Source organism: Athene cunicularia (assembly GCF_003259725.1).
Source record: "Athene cunicularia isolate RWA chromosome 8 unlocalized genomic scaffold, athCun1 chr8_part1, whole genome shotgun sequence".
Taxonomy (NCBI): domain Eukaryota; kingdom Metazoa; phylum Chordata; class Aves; order Strigiformes; family Strigidae; genus Athene; species Athene cunicularia.
The window spans coordinates 12549531-12571824 of NW_020799109.1; the positions used below are offsets into that span (position 1 = coordinate 12549531).

Consider the following 22294-nt stretch of genomic DNA (forward strand, 5'->3'; position numbering starts at 1 on the left):
CGCCGCCAGCGCAGGCTGCCGGCCGGCTGCCCAGCACCGACATCGCCAACCAGTCCTACCTGCTCATGAGCGGCTGGGAGCCGCGCGGGCCGCCCCGATAAAAACTACACGGGCAACCACCCGGCCTCCTCCGGCGGCTGCTTGTAGAAGGCGCTGGCCTGGGGGGCGACACAGAGGGGGCGCGGTGGGGGCTGCCCGTGGAGCTGCTCCCGGGGGGGTCTCAGCCGCGCTGGGCCCTGCCCCGGCCCCCTCACCTGCCCGTGCTTGCTGCTTTCGTGGAGGAAGCTGCCCAGTACGCGGTGCAGGTCGGGCACGGGAGGCCAGAGCTTCTGCTTCACATTGCTGGGTGCGAGGAAGGGGGTGTTGAGAGCACACCCCAGTCCTGGGGTGCCCTGACGCCCCCGAGCATGGTGCTGGACCCCCCTCACCTGCCTGAGGCCCAGCCCTTACCTGTAGAGGGAGGGGAAGGTGCACCGCAGCCCCAGGAGCACTCCCGTGAAGAGCAGCGGCACCACCGTAACACTCGGGATAATCCAGCCTACATCGGCAGAGGAACACTGGGACTGCAGCCCTCCCCAGACCCCCCACCACTGTCACCCCTTGCCCAGTGCTCCCCATCCCATTTCCAGTACTCTCGGTCTCCCACCCTTGGCTCTGTGGCTCCTCTGGCCACAGCCTCTGGTCCTGCCCCGTCCCTTACCCGCATCTGCCATGGCATCAACCACAACAGGTTTGGACCAGGCGCTCCAGCTGCCCTGGTACCACGGCCCGCTGGGCTGGGCCCGCACCTGGACGTGGTAGCGGGTGCCTGGCCGTATGTCCAGGACTTCTTTCCTGGCTGCCCGTGGGACCTGCAGGACCTGCGGGGCAGAGCTGAGCTGGAGACGATGACTGCTGCGGGGCAGACAAGGGGCAGCGCTTGGGTGTGGGACCGTCCTGCCTGACCCCGTGTGGGACATGTGCTGGCAGTGGAGGTGGGCAGGGCTGCTCGGGAGACAGCCCTGGCCATGCCTTACCTTCCAGTCATGGCTGTTCTCCACGGCATAGCGGACCTGGTAGTCCAACTGCTCAGCCAGTGCCTCCAGGGGCGGCAGCCACTGCAGGCTCAGCCGGCCCTGCGACACTGTCGCCTGCATGAGCTGTGGGGCATCTGTGAGCACTGTTGGGCACGGGGACACGTCACCACCACAGAATGGGACATAGGACACCGAGTCCACCATCAGCCAGGCATGGGTGAGGGCATAGGCCACTGTGGCTCTGGGACTCACCAGCCTGGTGCAGCCAGAAGGGCTCCTTGAAGAAGCTGAGCGTGAGAGGCACATGGGGCTGAGTGACGTTCACCAGGACAGAGATGGCACTGCCAGCCCTGGGCTGGAAGGTGCAGGTGTGGGTACCCTGTGCCCCCACGCTCTCCTCCTCGCAAAGCTGCCATGTGTCTTCCCTGTGTGAAGAGCAGGGAGCCAGTCAGCCCCACCATGGCGGTCCCACTCCCCTTCCCTTCTGCCAGCCCTGCCCCCACAGCCAGAGCTGCCTTGCTCCTCCTGCACTTGCCCAGGAAGGCCAGTGCTGCCCATAGTCAGGGGGCCAGGAGGTGGTGGGGAGGGTTGAGGTGGATGGTGGCAAGTCAGGGCACAGGGCCTAGTGGCACAGTGTGGAATGTGGGGCACTGAGCAGGTCCCTGGGATATGCCATCCCTCTGCCTGAGTGCTGTGTCCCCACCATGCCCCTCACCTTGTGCTGGCCCCGCTAGAAGGTGGCCGGTAGAAGAGCTGGTGGGAGCTGCGGGGCTCTGTGGTGTCCCAGCTCCACTCGCAGTGCATGTGCTGCAGGTCAGAGGTGCTGCAGCGCAGCCCGATGTCTCCTGGGCAGGCAAGATCCAGGGCAGGGAGGGGGCTGCTTCCCCCTGCCTCCCCAAAACCTGGGTACTGCACCTCACCTACTCCAGGACCCCCGTCCCTTGCAGCCCCAGCCATGAGTGCCTCCCCACTGTGCCTGACAGCACCCCAGAGGGGGGGATGGCCGCTCACCAGAGGAGTGGGGTGTCTCTGCAGCCACTGCCTGTGACCAGGGCCCCCAGACGCCATCCATGGAGGTGCCGTCAGGCTTGCTGCGCACCTGGATCTGGTACCTCATCCCCGGGCGCAGGTCCCGGAGGATCACCCAGGTGTTTGTCTGGACCAGCCCCTGCAGGAGAGGGGCCAGGCTGGGGAACGGCTGTGGCCCACAAATCCCCCTGCCTGTCCTTGGCTCCTTTGTGTACCTGCCCCACTCCCAGGGAGGCTGTGGCTGCCCTGACCGTGGGTGCGTGGTTGCTGACCACTGGGTGGATGGAGGGATCTCCAGGGCGCTGCTTGCCGGGGTCCAACGCAGTGCTGCAGGGCATCTCTGGGGACCTGGCAGGGCACCACTGTACCTCGTAGAGGAAGAAGTTCAGGTAGTCTTCGAGCGGTGGCTGCCATGACACACAGAGCTGCCCCGCAGCCCCAGCCCAGCGGGCTGTGATATTCACTGGCGGGGCAATGAGACCTGCAGGGAATGTGCCAGGGTGTTTGCCCTCCTGTGACAGCCCCCATCTGGGCACCCCCTGGTCCTGCTGGGGGACAGCTGGCAGTCCCCTCAGGGCTGGCTCCATACTTGGTGTGCAGGGCACAGGGTGCTGCCAGCCCCCACAGCAGGCAGAAGGGCAGGGGATCCAGTTCTGGGGACTTCTGTCCTGGTGTCACAGGGGTATGTCCCGGTGGGAGGGACTCACCCACCGCGTCCACGCTGAGGTTCCGCCAGTACTTGGTCTGGTTGGTGGTGGCATTCAGGACACGGAGGTGGAGCTGGGTGAAGAGCCGCACATCCTGGCTGGGGAAGACGCAAACGTGCCGCATCCCACCAGCCCCATGGTGCCATGTGGACACTGTGCACGCTGTGGGCATGTCCCTGAGGAATGGAGAGTGGGGTCCTGCAGCACCACGTGCTTCCTGCCTGGGGCCAGGCTGGAGCAGAGGGGACTTGGGGCATGGCACCAAGACCTTAGTGTAACCAGCTCCTTCCCTGTGCCCCCATCCACTGCAGGGCACCATCCTCATGGGACTGAGGGACAGCTGAGGTCCCAGCCCTGCCACAGGGTGTGTGGTGGCTGCCGTGTAGCTCCCATGGGCTCTCCACCATCTCTCCTTCTAGCTGGGAGCCACTGGGATGGCACAGAGGGCTATGGCACCCTGACCCTGCTGTTCTCTGTGCAGGCAAGGGGGAGGCTGGGCTGTGTCCCCACCACCTCCTACCTGCTGTACCAGTAGTAGAAGTGGCACATCCCGCTTGCTGCCTCCTCTTTCTCCTCATCCCAAAAGCAGGTGAGATCCTCAAAGGACCGTGAGAAGCAGAGGATGTCCTCAGGTACCCCTGCCAGCAATGCAGCATCTGGGAGGAGTGTGGGCATGGAGGAGCCTGTGGGCACAAGCCTGCCCCCACCTCACCTGTGTCCCCCCTCCCCATGCCTGCTGGCCAGCTTGCCCCTGAGGCCAGGCTGTGCAGGCACCTGGGGCAGCATGGGCACAGCCGTGGCACAGACTTGGGCACAGCTGTGGCACGGCTGCAGCACGGGTGCCTTCCACCAGGAGGGACATGGCATGTGTGCTGGCTTGCACCGGGGTCCTGGCTGGCAGCAGGGATCCCGCCAGCTGGCCCCACCACTCCCCCCTCCTCTGCACGCGGGGTCCTTCAGGACAAACAAACATCCCGAAATAGCCCTGCGGTCGGAGGGGGGCTCAGGGCCCGGCGATCGGGGGGAAGCACCCCTGCCCTGCTCACGCCGGAAGGTGCGCGGAAGTGAGATAAGGAGGAGCAGCGTCCCGAGGAGAGGGAAAGGGCCTCAGGGCTGGCGTGGGGGTGTGTGGTCCTGAGCAGGAGGGGATGCTCAAACCCCAGCCTGGGGACTGCTTGAGGGGCTGTGGGTTTCTCTGCCTCACTCAGCAAGCTTCCCTCCTCCCTGTTTGCAGGGATGAACTGGAGTGTCACACCCTGCAGGATCTCCATCCCAAGCAGTGGTGGCTTTGCTGGCACATGGGTGCCTGTCCCTGTTGTCAGGGAAGAGGGGACAGTCCCAAGATGCAGATGTGTGAAGCAAAGGGGTGGCTTTGTTGCCCCCAGAATTGCTCCACCACTCCCTTGTCTACCACTGCCTCTGGCCTGGGACCTGCTCCATCCCCCCTTCTCCTCTTCCTCCTGAGATATGCCCCCTTCCCCAGGGGCTTCCCCAGCTGCAGGACCCCACTGCTCTCCTTGTCCTGACCCCCCCGACCTGTTCCTCCTTTACCAGCCCTGTGTTGCCTTCCTCCCCCAACCAACATCCCCTTCAAGCAGACCACAGCCTTCCCACCTGCTCTTCCCTTTTTGCACCCCACTGTCCCCACCCTCATGCTGGGTCCCAGTGCCAGGATGGCTAAGTCCTAGCAGCCCAGGGACCCATGGCACCAGTGGGAGGGCACACCAGTCCTGTGGGCTACCAGAGCATCTTTGCTGGGCTCAGGTCGTTTCCCAGGAAGAGCGGCCACCCAGCTCTGCAGCCCACATCAGCCATGCTCAGGCAGCATGCTGTCAAGCTGGTGGTGGGCTCAGGGCACGATGATGTTGCAGAAGCTGCGGGCAGAGGGAGGATGAGCCCAGCCCCAATCTTCTTCCCGCTGCCCCTCCAGGGGTAACTCAGAATGTGTGCCTGAGCCTGCAGTAGTCAGAGACCTGGGGTGGGGCTGGAGAGCAGAGCAGGATATCGACAGGATTTTGTTCAGTTAATGGTTTTTATGGTGCTATGGAAAGTGTTAAAAAGACTTAGGAGGGGCTCAAAGAAAGTGTGAACAAGCCTAAAATGGGAGAAAGCCGTGAAGCAGTTCTTCCAGGTGCAGTGAACCAGGCTGGGGCCAGCTACCAGCTGAGCTGAGGATGCTCCCTGGGGCAGTAAGATCACTGCAAGGCTGGCACAGAAGCATTGGGATCAGCCTGGCAGTGCCACCGAGTCACCCACCGTGCAGAGCCGTGCCATCAGATGTTAACTTGAATTTTGCTCAGACCCTCATCACCATAACTCCAAGAACTTTTGAAGAGAGGGGAGCTCCCTCTGCTACCTGCATGGGACTGGGAGTCCCAGATTGCCATCCCAGAGGGGCACCTGGGGGCTGCCAGGTCCTGCCTGAAGAGACCAGGGATGTCCCTTTGCTCTGAGCACCCCATGGTGTCCCACAGGTGAGAAGGGTGCCCCATGGCCCATCCTGAAGACCACCCTCACACCCACCTGGGATGTTCCCCAGCCCTGCAGATTTTGGCTGCCTTGGGGTGCTTGCTGCCCGTGCCCAGTGTGCCAGCTCCTCTCTGGCCCATTCTTTGTGGGAGAAAATGGCCCCAAGGTCTTACCTTGGGATGTCACTGGTTCGAGGGCTGATGGTGGGCTGTGGAGGCTGAGCAGGATGGCAGGGAGCAGAGAGAGCAGCCAGCCCCAGTGCAGGCAGGCTGCCATCCTGCAACCCGTGTGCCAGGGCCACGCGTGCCTCAGCCCTTCCAAGCGTCCTGGGAGCTGCTGCAGCTCCTCCGGGCGGTACCTTTATCTGGGAAGTGGCGGCTGTGCAGCTCAGGAAGCCTGGCTGGAGGCTCCCCCCACCCCATCGCCGGCACTTCCCCGTGCCCAAAACCACCGTTTTGTGGCCCCTCCGCCACCACCCGCAGTGCCAAGAGAAGCTGCTCCTATCAGATAGGCGGCACGTCATGCTCTTGTGGCTAAGGGCACACCGGGAGGCTGGGGTAGGAAGAAAAACAACCCCTGAGAAACCAGGGAGGCCCCTGTGTGGGGCAGGGCAGGGCAGGCTGTTGGGGGCTGCAGGCATGTGGGAGCATGGGACATGGGGCAGCTGCTCTGACTCCATCCCACCCTGGGCCACCTGGCACTAGTGTGCACTGGATCTGCCCTGCACGGCCCAGCAGCACCATCCCCGTGGTTGTGCCAGGAGCAGAGCTGCAGGCACAGGGGCATTGGCAGGGCCCACACAGATGCTAGTGGTGTAGGTGCAGGACCAGGACCACTATGGTGGGGTCCTGCAGGCATGCTCAACCTTGTGCTAATCGACTACCACCGCTCAGCGCGGGCAGCTGGAGGGGTGTCCCACCCTGCTGGGGTGCAGCACCATGGCACAGCCCAGGGACCATCAGTCGGGGCATGAGGAGCCACTCGCACACGCATCCCCACTGTGTCAAGGGTGAGCTGGCTTCTCCTTGTCCTGCAGCCAGAGACAGCACCAGGGGCACTGAGGGTAGGCAGGAACAGACAGCACCAATTTGTCACGGTTAAAATTTGTTGAACAATTCCCACTTCCTTCTCCATCTAGCTACTGGGCTTTGCCTCAGGGAGGCAAAAAGCAGAAAGCCCTTGGTTTGAGCAGGGTTGATGACAATGACTCAGATGCCATTCCCAGCCAGCAGCAGAGGAGGTACACAGGCGGTGGCACACATCAGGCTGCCTGCAAGAGCCAGTCCCCAACACCCTTTCACTGGGGACTTCAGTGATGGGGCAGAGAGGCTGCTTACTAACAGCTATGGTTGATACGAAGAAGCACTGGAGGCCAGAGTGGGAAATCAAACTGGTATTGACAGGGTTGAAACACCTTCTGCGGAAAAAAGACTCTTGCCCAGAAGGGCAAATGCCCCTGCCTTCGGCTGAGATACTGGACTCTGGAGGAGCAGAGTCCTGCAGACTGTAGAAGACGGCTAGATGGGCAGCTGGATGGCACGCCTAGTGCTTAGCAAGCTGAAGCCAACAGAGATAAAGGCCCACCCACTGTCTATATAACAAATGGCGGCAATGCAGGATGAAGGACCATGGCCTGGGACAGAAGCTCCTGCGGGAGGGTCAGCCCAGGCGACCCTCAAGGGACCGGCATGCGTTTGAGCAGGCTGGTTGAACACAACCGTCCCTTTGCGAGACGCAGGGTTACCCGACAGCTTGGTGAAGCGCTGGGCAGTGCCAGCTGGCCACAGTGGGAAGGGTGCAAAGGTGCACAGACCCACAGGGACTGGCTGGAGGAGTGAGGCCATCCTTGTGTACAGCGGCCAACCAAGGGGAAGCTGCAGGAACAGTTTTCAAGCATGCAAGATGCAGCTGTGCGGAGGAAGGACATAGTTTGTTCTCCATATCCCTTGGTGACAGGACAAAGTCTTAAATTGCAGGGGAGAGATCTCAGATGGATACTAAGAAAACGCATCCCTATGGCATGATGAGACCTGGGGCATCCCTGGAGATCATCAGAGGACCTCAACAGGGACAGGATCCCAAGGAGTGCAGCAGACCACTGGGGCCCTGCATCTTCTTCCCTGGCGCTGTCAGGGGCACAGAGCTGGGTCCCCTCCTCTGGACACGGCTGCCTGTTGCTCAACGTTTATTGTCCATAAGGCAGAGCTGGCACCTCTGAAGGGTTACTGCAGAGCTGGAGGCTATGCACAGCCAACACTGTGCTGTCCCTCGTCCCTTTCCCTATCCCATGCCGGCAGTGATGCTCACAGCCTTGCTGGCACCACTTCAGGCCCAGAGCATGCTGAGGGCTGCAGGGCAGGCAGCTGCCAGGTTGCTGCTTCCCCTCTCACCCTAAACCTTGGGCATTTTGTGTCCATGGGCTAAGGCAGCAGCACCCTGGCTCCTGAGAGAGCCCTTCTCCTGCCCGCTTTGCTGGGAACACCCTGCTGCTGCTTGTCCTTGGGGGCCATCCCAGCATGTCCTTCAGCAGCGTGGGGCTGTGTTGGTGGTCAGTGGTGTGACAGCATGATCACAGGCAGTCAGGGAGGGGATGGCACAGTCCTGCTGTGGGGCAGGTGCTCTTGGGAAGGGGCACCGGCATTTGTCTGCTCAGCCCTGGAGAGGGACAGGCAGCCCCTAGTCCCCACAGCACTGTCCCAGCAGGCTGTGGCCAGCATTGCCCCCCCTGCACGGTGCCAGCGCAGCCTCACGCCTCCTCAGCAGTGGCATCGATCCCCGCATAGGTGAAGTTCTCGAACAGGGCCATGTTCACGTAGGCCTGTGGGGGAACCCCAGTCAGGAGCTGGTTGTGACAATGTCCCCGTCTACCTCCCATCCTTGCTGGCACGTTTGAGGGTGCTGCGCCCTGGGGGGAGGCAATGGGGCTCCCCACACCCAAAAATTGATTCTGGGGTTACTCCCATGCATGGTGGGGTCACACAAGTTCTGCTGTTGGATGTCCCTCCCTGAGCCCAAGGGATGCTCCAGCATTTGGACAAGCCCCATGCAGGGTGGGCATCCCTCCTGCTGAGCTGCCACCACTCACCTTCCTGGCCTCCAGCATGCGGATGAGCTGCATGGAGATCTGGGCGAAGGGAGGTCGCTCGTAGGGGCGGTCGCGCCAGCACTGCCGCATCAGCTCATACCTGGGGGCAGAGAGTCGGTGGTGGCTCAGCATGCACTGGGGGGAGAGGGGGCAGCGAAGCAGTTTGTGGGAGATGAGGGGAAACAGGTGGGAAACTAAAGCCCAGGAAGTGTGTTTGGGTTGTGGGACCAGAGCTTTCACCCCCCAGTCACAGAGGGGAACCAGGCAGGAAGCTACAGCAAGTTGGTGGGATCCCCATGGGGCAGGGGGGGCAGGTGGGGGCAGGGGGATGTGGGTGCCGCCATGCCCTGGGGCTCTCTGCCCACTTACACCTCGTCATCACAGTTGCGTGGCTTCTCCATGCGGTAGCCCTGGGGCAGCTTCTCATAGAGCTCGGCGCACGTCATCCCACAGTACGGTGTCCCCCCTGCAGCCACAGACACAGAGCTGGCTGCAGGGTGACTGTCCCCTGGGTGTCCCCTCTGGGGCTGCGGGAGGACCAGACTTTCAGGGACCCAATTGGAGGCAGGGTACACAGAAGTGCCTTACCCAAGCTGACGATCTCCCAGAGCAGGACACCAAATGACCACCTGAAAGAGCAGGAGCCGAGGCTGTGACGGAACCTCCAGGCATGACCCACTGATGAGCACGGGGAAAAGCCCAGGGTGGAGTGGGCAGCCAGGGCTTGGGCTGAGCCAGCAGCTCCCCAGGGAGATGCATCATCATCACCTCCTGCCCTCACAGCACCCAGAGCAAAAGCATCGCTGCGCTGACCACCCCAGAGATGGATGGAGGCAGCCGCAGCCCCCCGTGCCCCTGCCTGCAGGACTTACACATCGCTCTTGGTGGTGTACACGCTGTAGTTCAGGGACTCGATGGCCATCCAGCGAACCGGCAAGCGGCCCTGGGGAAACAGAGAGCAACTGTCAGGGGAGGGGGGATGTCCCACGGAGAGAGGAGAGCTGTGACCCAGCCAGTCCTGGCATGGTAGGTCATTCCTGCTGACGGTGGAGGTCCTGCCCACTGCATCAGTGCAGGCCCCATGGAGATACTTCGCTCCTGCCTCACCATTGTCTTTTTCACATAGACCTCCTCCCCTCTGGAGAGGCCAAAGTCGGCAATCTTGGAAGCCAGGTTTTCTCCCACCAGGATATTCCTGGCTGCCAGGTCCCTGTGAATGAACTGAAAGGGTCCAGCAGTCAGCAGGAGCTTCACACTCCCTCCTGCTGGCCCCAGGGCTTTCATGCCCTGATGGGGAGTCCCCAGGCCCCAGGGGAAGGATGTTCTGAGGGGCTTGCTGGGGATGTACCTGCTTCTCACTCAGGTACTGCATCCCCTTGGCCACATCTGAAGCAAACTGGAGGAGCTGCTGGGAGGTGAGGGTGGAGGCAGTACCGTGCTCCTTGGCAAAGGCGGGGTCTGTCTCCAAGACCCGGCTTTTGCGAAGGAAGTCAAGGAGGTTTCCGTAGGGAGCATACTCAATGGCGATGTACAGGTATCCTGGGGGGCAGAAGGATATTGGGCTTGTGGGGGTCTCTCCAGCAAAGAGGAAATCACAGCCGGGCAGGGCCTGTGGGGCTGGGGAGAGGGGAACAGTCCTCACCCTTGTTCTCGCAGGCACCCAACAAGTTGATGATGTTGGGGTGATGGCCCAGTTTGCACAGCACCTCCAGCTCCCCAGCAAAGTCCCGATGGTCATTCTCTGAAGCAAACTCTGGAAGCAAAGAAGGGATGGTCACCACAGTCTTACAACAAGGGCCCTTCCTCTGCTCCTCCACTGATGGCTCCTGCCCCTCCTCAGCCCCAAGCATGGCCCAGGATGTAGCTGCATCCCCCAGCCCACACTGCCTGCCTGCCACCACACTCACCTTTCAGCATCTTGATGGCTGCATTCATTTTCAGGCCGTCCTTTTTGATCATGGCCCTGATGACCTGCCCGAAGTTGCCCTCCCCGATCATGTCCTCAAACTTGATGTCTTCCCACTCCAGGATGGGGTAGCTGAGGGGCTCGGGCTGTGGCTTGGGCCGGCGTGTCAGGGTCAGAGTCCCCGAGTTGAACTGCAGGATGGTCTCTTCCCCCTGGGAGGTGGGAGTGGGTAAGGTTAGAGGCACTGGGCACCCCTCTACCTGCACGGGAATCCCGGCAGGGCAGATGTCGTGGGCAAGGACAGGCTCCGCACCCTCTCTGCGTGGAAGTGAGGTCTGGCTGCATCCGGACTGGAGGCTATGGAGCGTGACCTGGATCGGGCTGGGAAGTGGGGAGCTGGGGACATGGTCCTGGTGGGGCAGGCAGCACTCACCGAGCCAGACTGGTATGTAAAGGTGCGGCGCCGGTGGAAAAAATTCTTCTTGATGAGGAAAAGTGCCAGGAGGGCAAAGAGGATGGTGAGGCAGGTGACGGACACGGAGCCAACGATGGCCAAGAGCAGCTGCTGGTCTACTCCTGCCTGCTCGGTGCTCTGGCTGCCCAGGCTGGGCGGCACGCTCAGCGCTCCTGCCAAAAGGAGGGATTGAGGGTCGTGGCCCACGGCTGAACCCTGCTCAGGCTGCACAGGTGGCCCAGCACCAAGATGGCAGCCCTCTCCCAGCACCCTGGGACCCCATGAAGACACCAAAACCACAGCCCAAGCTCTTGGTGCCATGGTGGCACAGGGGTGAAGGTGTCACTGCCTGGGCCTTGCCACCAAACCTGCTGGTTTCTGGTCTTCCAACCAGCTCTGGATCCAGCCACCAGCTCCTCCCGTGCAGGCTCTGCCCTGCTCCTCTAGCCCCTCACACACCATGTCAGCCTCTGGCCAAGGCAGAGCCACTCTGTGGTGGCCATGCTGTCACCATGCCACCCCTGCCCCATCAGGACTAGGAGGACCCAGATTTCTGAAAACACCCACAAGTGTTTTGGGCTTGGGCTGCTGCTTCAGAGTCACTCTCTGAGGTTACCACAAGCACCCTGGTCATTCTTTGCTGACCCAGATGCTGAGCCCAAGCTCCAGCAGAGCTGTCAGCACCTTGCCTGCTGGGACACCCCTCTCACCGTCCCCCAGGGTCTTGGCTTTTACGGGCTGACTCCATTCCCCTGGGACATGGGAGTTGGCACGGACGCGAAACTGGTAGCTGGTGCTGGCGTTGAGGCCCCCGACGATCTTGGTGGTCTCGGCGCCACTGTCGGTGTCGATCCACTGGGGCTCGCTGGTGCCCCCCACCTGCTGCAGCTCCACGATGTACTTGGTGATGCCCCCGTTGGGGTACTCGGGGACCTGCCAGGAGAGCTTGACAGCCGTGTCAGACATGGACTCTGCTGAGAGCAACCGCGGCGAGGAGGGCCCTGGGACAGGAAGAGGAGAGTGTCAGTCCCAGAACAGGTCTCCTGGCACTGCAGAGGCTGAACACTGCTGGACTGGACCCTGTGGATTGCAGTGGCAACCAAAGCTGTGAGGGACTTCCAGGGACCCCCAGACTCTGCTTGGAGGAGGTGCAGGAGGATATGGAGTTGCTCTCCAGGTACAACAGTGGGTCAGAACTGTACCCCTAAATGCTCCCAGCCTCAGGGACCATCAAGCTAGATGTCTGTGTATTGACTAGCCCTTGGAATATTTTCCTTCTTCAACCTTTCGTCACACAGTGTTCCCATTGCCTCCTCTGAGCCTTCCCCAGCCTGCCCACATCCCTAACTCCAAATCCCCAAATCACACAAAGCTCTTACAAGCACCAAGTGGAAAAAACCTTGCATCATCAGGGCTTGGGCAAGGGTGCGGAGGGCAGATCTGTTTGTGAGCATCACTCATGTTGGCCTGAATGTCATGTTCAGCTGAGGGTGTTTCTCAGTTGCTTGGTGCTGGAGGCTGCAGAGTCTAGCAAGGAAAGGAGGACCCATTTCCCCCCCCAAGCAGCTGTTCATGTTGTATCAGAGATGGGATACAGGGGCAGCTGGACCTGAGGATGGTCACTATTACAATTGTAACTGATTTATCATTATAATTCCCTGTAATAATTCCCTGTGTTCCACTGGACCCACCTTTGCTGTTGATCATGACCTTGTAGAGGTCGGAGGGGGGCCCGAGGCTGGCACAATGGTACACCAGCACCTCCAACCCGTACTCCTTGTTGAACTCCAGGTCCCCAATGCGGGCAGAGAGCACAGAGATGGATGTAATATTTTTCTCACAGACCAGTCGCCTTGCAGAGTCAAAGAGGTGGACAATGAACCCATGTGCTGGCTCGTGATTACTTGGCAATTTCCAGTTGATGTGAAGTGTGTTTTTCTCCTCTATGGACCAGCCTTCAATCACAGGCTTGACTGTGGGCTCTGCGAACAAAAAGGCAGCAATACCTCACAACACATCAGTTGCGGGGCTTTGCAGACCCTGTGCTGTGCAGGGTTAGGGGTACAGTCAGTGTTAGAGTCAGGGTGAGGGAGATGGAGGCTCACCAAGGCACTCGGTCACCATGACAGCCTCAGGCCCCTTGCTGCCCTCCCCACCGTCCCCTGGCCGGCTCAGCTGCACCTTGACGATGTAGGCGGTCACTGGCCGGAGGTTCATGACAGTGATGTTCTCGCTGTTGTCAACTGTTGGCCAAGAGGACATGTCAAAGCCATGTCCATGACACACAGTCTGCCCTGCCACTTGCATCCTCCTTGGCATCACCACGGGAGTCCCAAGACAGAGACGTCTGCCCACCCCGACCCTCACTGTCTGGGGCAGCTATCCCTTCCCTTCTAGGTCCTACCTGTGCCCCCCACCCCGTGGCAGACACATACCCACAATGGATGACCATGCTGATGTGTCGTCCTTGGGCTTGTAGAGCAGCTTGATGGAGATGATTGGTCCATCACCAGAGAAGCAGTCCACAGGTGACACCACGAGCTGGCGACTCTGTTTGGCCAGCAGCCTGGGGGGGCTCAGGGGCGCTGGTGGCACTTGGTGAAGAAGGGGGGAATGACACCAGTGGGACTGGGAGCAATAAGTAGCAGAGTGTGGATACATCTGCCACCTCTTGGCTCCTTCCAGCTTTGTCAGGGAAGTCTTTTATCACCACCCAAACCTGTCTGCTGGCACTGGAGCACATGATGGGTGGCATGCGGTTCAGTATGGAGAGGTTGGCATTGCCACACAGTGCTGTCAGCCTCCCCCAGCAACCCCGGCTCATCCTACTTGTGCCACCACTCTTTCCTCACCTCGGATGTTGACCTTGACTTTCCGGCTGTCCTGGCCCCCGGTTGTGGAGACCCGGCACTCCCAGAGCCCCGTGTCTGCCTTTGTCAGACGCTGCACCTGAAACTCACAGGTGATCTGCCCCGGCTCAATGATGGCTTTGATGAGCTGTGGGCACAGAGGGTGCCTCAGTCCCCTGGCTCAGCCCCCCAGCTCCCCGCACTGGTCTGAAGCTTCCCAGAAGCCAAGTGGGCAGACAAGCGCTTCTGAGTGAGCCAGCAACACGGGGCTGTGGTGGGGCAAGGGCATGGGGGCAGTACCTTGAGCACAGTGCCATCAGCCTTGCGCAGCTCCACGCTGTCGCTGGCAGGCAGTGGGTTGCCAGTGGCCACGCAGCTGACAACAGGCTCTGAGCCCAGGTTGAACTCCAGCTCCGAGGCCAGTTGGATGATCTGGGGGAACCGGTCTGGCACACAGAAATTGGCATTAGGGCTGACCCCGCTTCTCCCCAGACACAAGAGAGGCTGGCACCTTTCCCTGGTCCCAGCTGAAGCCAGCCCCAGTGCCACATGCTGCGGTCCAGCACTGATCCCCTCCCCATGTGCTGGGCTCAGCAATGTTCTTGGCATGGCTAATTCCAGGGGCCCAGACTAGATGGTCCCCTTGTAGCACCCTTGTTTCCATTCCCAGCCCCCACCTGGGTTGGGCGCTCTTTCTGCAGACAAGGAGGCTGCTGAGCTGGCTGGTGGTAGTCACCAGTGAGGAAGGAGCCAGAGCCCACCTGAGGGTGAGGGACAGAAACCCACCACAGCCCTGCGCCAGCCTTACCTGACTTCTCACAGTGCTGACCGTGCCAGCCCGCCGGGCAGACACAGCCACTGAAGCGGTTACAGCTGCCTCCATTTCGGCATGCGCACGCCAGGGCGCAGTCGGGGCCGTAGTATCCTGTGGGACAGGCTGCAAGAGGAGGAGAGCTGGCTGCTACCCGGGGCAGAGACCGCGGGCTGCTATTGCAGGCAGCAGCACTGCTCAGCCCATGCCACCTCTCAGGCTGGGGGAGGTTTGGATGGGTGCTGATGCTGCAGAGCAGAGCTAGGCCTCGCAGGAAGCCCAGGCTGGATGGGCGAGCTGATGGTTGCCCAAGTCCCCGTACCTTGGCTGCAGCGGGAGCCACTCCAGCCCGACGCGCAGGAGCAGCCATAGGGATCTGGCAGGCAGAAGCTCAGCCCTCTGCAGCCCTGGGCTCTCTGGCACGTCTCCTGGCAGTTGCGGCCAAACTGGCCTTCCCGGCAGGCTGGAAAAACAAGCGTGGTTTGCCCTCACCCACTGTTCACTCGTGCACTGCTTGTGCATGGCACGGCACCAGCTCAGGTGCCCCAAGCCCCATAACTCCACCCTGAGCAGGCACAGGAGCCAGAAATGGGGCACTGTGGGCAGAGAGGCACTGGGGATGCACGTGGAATTTCTGGCCACGGAACACCAGTGCCTGGGTCTGGGGGTGCATCAGGGCCCACACACATGCCCTGGGAATAGCTCCCACTGCTGGGCAGCCCCACACCTACCTCGCTCGCAACGGGTCCCCATGAACCCGGGAGGGCAGATGCATTCGCCAACATGGTCATGGCAGATGCCGCCGTTCAGACAGTTGGGACAGTCCTTCTCACAGGACGGTCCCCATTTCTTGGCGGGACAGGCTGCAGAGAGAGCGGAGGGGGCGCAGGATGGCACCAGGCCGGAGGGCAGGGTGTGGTCACCTGTCCCCGTGTCCCGGGGAGCCAGGGCCCCACTCACCTCTCACGATCAGGCGGTAGAAGGCGCTCCACAGAGGGCTGTCCCCCATGAACGTGGCACTGTAGACACCGTTTTCAGTCACACTGACATTGGGGAGAGTCAGGGTGACAAGGTTGCCCTGCACCTCGCCCCGGTCCGTGGTCTGGTAGTAGGTACCTGCAAGGAGGCAGAGGGTGACCTGGGGCTCCCCCACACCCCCAGGGCTGGTGCCAGGCATGGCATGGGAGCAGCCCTAGCCCCGTGCCTGCTCTCAGGGCCACTTGCCATTTCTTTTCCACATAACGTCTGTCTCCTTCCGCTTGAGGACCCTGGCAGAGAAGGTGGCTGGCTCGGCGACATTCACAGACTGTGTGGCCTTCACTGGGAAAAGGTGCGCTGCAGAGGAAGAGGAGGAGGAAGAGCAGGGTGAACAGTGGTCACCTCCCAGGGCACTCACACCCAAGGGCAGTGCCAGCGCTTCCAGACCAGCCACCCCAAAACACAGCCTTGGCTCAGCCCAGCACCCACCACACATTTCTGCTGGGACATCGCAACACTCTTCCCCATCCACCTCGTGTGGGAGCTGGGACCCCACGAGCCTCCCTTCCTGACCCGGCCAGCCCTCACGGGCAGACACCAAGGAGTGGGACAGGGCATCCTGCCCTCTGGCCAGTCCGCCAGCCCCAGCGTGGCGTGGGATGCCGGTGGCAGCAGCCTGGAGAGGTGACATCTGGGACAAATCTGCAGGGTGGATCCTGCTTGCTGCCAGCTTGGGCGGTGCAAAGCAGCTGCAGACAGTGACAGCACAGGCAGGCGAGGGGCGGTGAGGGGAAGCAGGCGTGCGGAGGGCTGCACACCAGCCCACGGGACCAGTGGCCCTGTCGTGGCTGTGTTCCTGATTTCCCGGGTGTTGGGGCGTGAAGCAGCAATGAACTCTCAGACTATTAATGTATCAGCCAGAGCCCAGCTTTGAGCACAAACTGGGCTATAAATACATTAAGGTCTGGGAAACCAAACCCTGGGCGTGCCAGGACAGACACAAAAGAGGGCACAGGCCGGTGCTGGGTCACAGATCCTGCCAGCACACCAGCTTGCACAGACTAAAAGCAGCCACACCAGGTTGGAGCTAAGGCACATCCAGCCCCGTGTCCTGCCCCACCAAGGCCAGGGGCCAGGAGGAAGCAGCACACACCACAGATGCCCAGGGAACGACACTGCAGGTCATGCCTCCCGGTAATTCCCCAGAATCACCTCCCCACCTATCCCTCCGGTTGAGATCTTTCAACAGCAGACTTTGCAGTCCCTTGTAAAGGGCACACAGATGTGGCCCCTGTTCTGTCTCACTCCGTCTCACTCACTGGAGTGAGAGCCCAACATGTTCCCTGGGGATCCCCAAACACAGCACTCTGTGTTTACCTACACTGAATTTTATCTGTCACTCCATCACTGCTCAGTAGCATCTGCAGTCCCGCACAGAGCTCAACCATCTCCCCATCCTCCAGGCAGCTCGGGGACAGCAGCCAGCACAGCCCCTTGTTCAGCTGTTGGTAACCACAACCGGTGGCACAGGTTCCTGCAGGCACCCCGTGCCATGCGGACTTCTCCATGTGACAAGAACCACAAATTAACTCCTATTCTTGCTCCCTTTCTTTTAGTCAGTGATTTACCCAAGCAAAGACCTCCCCTGCCACCCCCTGGGGGCAGAGTTGCTCCCAAAGAGGCTTTGAGAAGGAATTTTCCCAGTTTTCTCCAGGAACCCAAGCAGTCACCCACAGCATCCTCACCACTGCCACCCCAGACACCCTCTCACTGCAAACCCATGCTGCCTCTTTCTTGGGGACCACATAACCACAGATTCTGCACTTTATTATGGTTTCTACTGATTTGCCCAGTTCTGATTTGGGTTTACAAGCCTGTAACTCCCTACGCAGAAAGCCTTTAGGAAAGGTGGGCATCTCGCGAGCAGCCTTGCCGCCTGCCCTCTGCTCACACCCCCCAGGCAGTGGCATACCCCACTCACAGAAAGCCCAGCCTGGCAATGCCATGCTGCTCTGTTTGGCTATTTATCACCTGTCTCCTGCTATCAGCACTGGCAGTTTAGACAGATCCTCCAGCAAGCTTCCCCAGCTTCTCTATCAGGCACATAGATGCAAAAAATGAAAGAATTTTGGTGTTCTGCACTTGTTTTTCTGGGCATCTTTCTGCTCTGGATATTGTAAAAAAATAGTTTATTGCCAGATTTAAACCCTTCTGAAATTGCTCCTCAGGATCTCTTTGGTCTGCTTTACTTTGTTTTTACAGCAAAACTTCCAAAGTTTATCATCCTTCCTATGTCCTTCATCATGCATGACCTTTTGGGAGATGCCAGTTTTCCTCTAACAGCATTCCCCAGCTGCTGCTTCATCACTCTGGCCTGTTTTGGTGTGCTCTCTGGCTTAATAGGAGAGACAATGCGCACAAAAGCCTCCCTGGTGGGTTCTGTACACAGCTCTCCCTCTCCCTGCAAATATGCCAAATTTTTGCTGATTTTTTTCCTTTATTTTTTTTACTTATTCTTTAAATTAAACAGAGAAACAGCAGCTTGTTTGGCACTTGGTAAAAAACAACTTTTTTGGCACTTGTAAGTCCTGCAGGGACATGGACCCAGACACAGCACTGTTTTGGCCTGGATGTGTCGACCCAGGAGCAGGGGATCCACCTTACCGCGGGACACATGGTCATGCCGATGGAGCCCCAGAGCCATCATATCCCTCCATGACCTATATACAGGGACATCCAGGGGTGCAGAGCCCCTTCTGTGCTCCTCGCCCTCCATCACCAGCCCTGCCCCTCACGCTGCCTCACGGTGCCTCCGCCTCCCTCCCTCGGTGTCTCTGTGCTGCTCTGCTTGCCCAGACTGGCTGGCTCCATTTCCGATAGGACTGCTGATGGTTTTGGGTTAAGCCTCTGGACACAGGCCCTGCTCCTTAGGGGATGCTTGGACCCCACCAGCAGCCTCTGTTCTCCCAGCCTGGAGATTACTTGAGCTGCTTGCTAAAGCCGTGTTTTAACACAGGCAGGGAAACTTGTATCCCCCACCCTCTCATTCTCAGCATCCTCAGGCAAGCATCTATCACAGAAAATTTCGGTCCTAGTAGTTTTGCAAAGTCTTGAGCACAGAGGGAGTGGAGGTCGAAGGAGCAGTGTGAAAGAGTGCTTCCCCGAGTGGTATCCCTGCCACTGGCCAGCCCAGGGAGGCCCTTTAGGCTTATGTGGCCCAAAATGGGAGCTGGAGACCAGAGCCCAGCACTGCCCTTGGCTGCAGTGCATCCTGGCAGCACCTCTCAGCAGACCCCACTGCTGGAGCAGATACGTGCTGCTGTGGCATGGTGCTTGCCAAGTGCCTGGGGAGGCTGCAGCACTGCCTGGGAGGCTGTGGTGGGGGCACGAGTTTGGCATGGCTCCGATGGGCTGCCCCCCACCCTGGTTAATGATTTCCAGACCCACCACCTCCTTCAAGGGCACCTGATTTCCTCTTGGACCTTGCCCTGCTCCTGGGCACCGTTCCCAGCCCAGCCAGCTGCCCGCACTGCTGCCCATCCCCACACACCTCCATGGGGCTCGGCCGCGCTCCTCCAGCTGAACATCTCTTCCCCCTCCACCCCACTGGTGCTGGAGGACCCCAAATATAGCCCGTGGGTCACTGCTGTACCCCTGCCATGCTGGCTGGTGCTGGGATTGTGAAGCACGGGGCAGATAACACTCCCATGTGGACCCAGCAAGCAGGAGGGGGGCTGCCCGCCACCCCCCCCAGTTCTCACCGTTGTGGCTGTTGTGCACATAGACCACCTGGGCCTGCTCAGTCGGCGTGCGCCCCAGGCAGTAGAGGATCCCCACCAGGTCAGACATAGAGAAGCTCCTGGCCTCAACATGGTTGCTGCGGTTGCGGTAGATTTGGAAGCCCGTCTTGGGGTGTGTCATCACGATCTTGTTCTCCCGCTCAATCTGCAGGTAGCTCACGTCACGCTCCCCCATGACGCAGGAGAGGAAGAAGTTGGAGTGGGACAGGCTCTGCACATTGGCGATCAGGGTGATGTCCAGGATGGCCCCTGGGGTGGGGGAACACGAGGGCATGTCACGGCTGGACAAGGACACAGCCATCCCAGCCCTGCCTCAGGGCCATACCCCGTCACCCAGATGTCACCCCCTTTCCAGGACATTTTTGACAACCCCATCTCAGGAGGTGCAGCCAGGTTGGTTGGGTGCAGACCCATTGGGATGACACAGTGGGCATTTCCACTCTCCTTTTGGAGATCCCCATGGGCTCAGCCCCCTACCATGAGTAGTAGAAGAGTGCAGCAGGATGGGGGTCTTGGGACCCTTTCCTCCCACAGGGTGCCTGTGCCCCAGCCCCACGCTAGGGGGAGGCAGGTAGAGGAGGGCACTGCCGGCCTCTCAGGTCTCCAAATGGCTGATCACAATGGAATGTTCCCTCTCCAAACCCTGCTCTGATGGCACCACTGAGCTCCCACAGCTGCCTTGTCCCACCCAGCCTCCCTGGGGCAGAGGGAAACCGGCGATTTACCTGCCAACCGTGGAAGGAGAAGCAGAAGGTAAAAACGGAGTCCCATGTCCTTGGAGCGTGTCCTGAATCTGGCAGAGGTCAGAAAATCCCCGACATGTCCCAGCCACAAGGGTCAGAGCTGGTGGCTGCAGCTGCCTAGGGGCTCCACGTGAGCAGTGGCTCAGGACCCCTGCTCCCTGCCCGTGCCCCCCATCTTGCCTCTGCCCTGCTGCTCAGCGTCTGGGGCAGCTGGGACCACCTCCTCTGGCGCATAGCCTGAGCACGGCAAGGAAGATGCCCCTGTCCCTGCTTGCTCGGTGGCCACCCACTCAGGAGTGGGTCTTGGTGATGAAGAGGCCACTGAAGTTCCCTGCCTTGCGGCAGCTTTCACAGGGAGCAGGCGCCCACCCCTCCAGGGCTAGGTCTGTGTGCTCAGGGCTTCCCAAGCCATACTGAGCCCCCAGCCCAGAGAGGAGGTGTCCTGACACCCCTCTTTGCCTGCCGTGTAGAGGGTCTCATGCCCCAGACTGCCTGGGTGGCAGCATCCCCGTCCCCTCAGTGCAGCCCCGTGGCTGACGGCTGTGGGAAGGGCTCTCTGGAGCAGGGAAAGGAAAGGGGCCAAGGGGCCGTGGCTGGCGGCGGCGGCGGAGCCAAATCCTGTTTCCCATACAGCGTTTCCTGCTCTCCACCCATTGTTTGGAGACGGCCCTGACTCCAGGAGCTGGCAGGAGCTGCCCTGTTGTAGGCTTTCCCCCGGTGAGCAGCATGCGGTGATGCTGAGACCATACACACCTTGTGACACCTTGGCCTCCTGCCACCACGAGCCAGGGTGCCAAGGCATGACCCCACCTGAGCTCCGTGTTGTGCCGGGGCCTGACTCATGCCTGCAGCAGCCCATCACAGGGCTGGGTTGAAAGGGGCTGAGTGGGATCACAGGCAGGGCAACAAAAAGATGGCCAGCCTGCATGGGAGGGCAGTTACTGCCAGGAGAGAAAACCCTCTGTGTTGCAGTAAACATGTCTGGGAGGAAGTGGAAAGCGGCAGAAAGCCTGGCTTTCCCTGAGCACTTTCCCTGAGTGCTTTCCCATGCACAGTGCCAGCACAGGCACCGGCACGGGCACAGGCATGGCACAGCATGGCCCTGCTGCTCCCCTCACCTCCAGCAGGCTCTGGGCTCTTTGCCTCGCAAAAGAGAGGCATTCTCCAGGAAAACACTGTAAGCTTCACCCACTAAACCTCATGTTGCCTAACAAATTGAACTGTTCCCACGTGAAAGCCAGGGCTGCCGGGGAGCGAGCTTCATGTTTTGGTGTGTCCTGAGCTCATGTTGCATCCGGCCAAAAATCTAAAGCACACATGGAGAGGAAGGGGAAATCCATTCATCGCTTCCGACTATTTACAGCGCACTCCAGGGTCGTGCGGTGCCCATGGCGTGCTGAGGGAGGGATGGCAGCGGGCAGGGGCTCCCCAGTGCAACCACCCGACCACCCCGAGACAGGAGGGATGGAGAGGATTTGAAAAAGATGGACACCAGATGCAGCTGCCCCTGTTTGTCTGGGAAATTTAAGCACAGTGCTCTACTGTGGGCTGTGCATAGGTGAGGGGCTCTGTTTTTGGGATACCCCCCCAGGGCACTTAAGGCACAACCATAATGTCAGTGTGGAGCACGAGGCCGTCCCGCAGTGGGACACGCAGGGGCTGGGCAGCCAGACGTCTGTGCTCTCCTGGGGCACCCCACATCCCCATTTGCCTGGCCAACCCCAAGCTCATTTGCAAGCGCGTTGGGTCAGGGATTCATCCGTGCACTCAGTACAGCTGCAGGAAGAGGACAGATACATGAATAGGTAAACAAATGGCTTCTTCCCCTAGTTCACTGGCTGTAGAGGCCAGTCACACTCAGAACCGTAACTGCAGTCGTGCCACCATGTGCTCACACATGCTGCGCCTGGGGAAGAAACTCATTCTGTGCTCCCCTAGCAGCACACAGAGCTGTGTTATGATGCATTCTATGAAACGTCCTCCGACAAGAGGATCCTTTTGAGGATGGGATCATTTACACAGAACAAACATGCTTTATGGGAAGGCTTTGCAGCCACGGGCCCTGCAGCGTGCCCCTCCAGGGAGCACAGGACGGCTCCTCTGACTGTCTGAGGGGAACCAGCGCATTGCTTTTACTCTTTCGGGGAATGGGAGCCATTTGGGGTCAGCTCTCCACACCAGGTGGTGTCCAGGAGATCTCAGGAATCCATCAAGGGATCTGACCGAAGCTGATATGTCCCCTTGCATTTCTCTAAGGAACACCTGGATAAGAGGTGTTTATCTGTGCACAATCCTTGGGCTGGAGGTGGGGTAGGAAAACTCTCTGGGAGGTTTTGCGTGGAGACCCAACCAGGACCCTGCAGCTCCAGTTTAATCCTATGTGCCTCCAGAGGAACCAGGGAGGTGGTGGCAGCTGAGCCCAGCCAAAGCAGCTCACTACACTTGCT

The 22294-nt window shown here is 60.2% G+C and overlaps 2 protein-coding genes across 4 annotated transcripts; both read right to left on the reverse strand.

The window, feature by feature from the left end:
* Positions 1-104: 104 nt before the first annotated feature.
* Positions 105-5866, reverse strand: MPL (MPL proto-oncogene, thrombopoietin receptor). Its single transcript, XM_026853904.1, has 12 exons — positions 5395-5866; positions 3273-3408; positions 2753-2928; positions 2261-2526; positions 2028-2184; positions 1732-1861; positions 1269-1441; positions 1017-1159; positions 701-860; positions 451-538; positions 255-342; positions 105-158 (listed from the first exon to the last, which is right to left on the reverse strand). The coding sequence occupies exons 1-12, from the start codon at positions 5495-5497 to the stop codon at positions 105-107; spliced, it is 1674 nt and encodes a 557-aa protein (XP_026709705.1). The 5' UTR covers positions 5498-5866.
* A 177-nt stretch (positions 5867-6043) lies between these two features.
* TIE1 (tyrosine kinase with immunoglobulin like and EGF like domains 1) lies at positions 6044-20511 on the reverse strand. Of its 3 annotated transcripts, none has more exons than XM_026853363.1 (23): positions 19830-20511; positions 19066-19353; positions 15551-15661; positions 15287-15442; positions 15058-15189; positions 14649-14789; positions 14324-14452; positions 13816-13961; positions 13519-13615; positions 13102-13260; positions 12772-12909; positions 12358-12648; positions 11377-11667; positions 10526-10839; positions 10214-10424; positions 9949-10059; positions 9655-9845; positions 9414-9527; positions 9179-9249; positions 8895-8935; positions 8676-8772; positions 8307-8406; positions 6044-8039 (listed from the first exon to the last, which is right to left on the reverse strand). In XM_026853363.1, exons 1-23 carry the CDS (start codon positions 19873-19875, stop codon positions 7968-7970), a joined length of 3447 nt encoding a protein of 1148 aa, XP_026709164.1. In that variant the 5' UTR covers positions 19876-20511; the 3' UTR covers positions 6044-7967. The 3 variants fall into 3 exon arrangements, with proteins under 3 accessions (XP_026709164.1, XP_026709163.1, XP_026709165.1); XM_026853362.1 differs by having other exon boundaries at positions 6045-8039; positions 13519-13663; XM_026853364.1 differs by having other exon boundaries at positions 6046-8039; positions 10646-10839; positions 13519-13663.
* Between the last annotated feature and the right edge of the window lie 1783 nt (positions 20512-22294).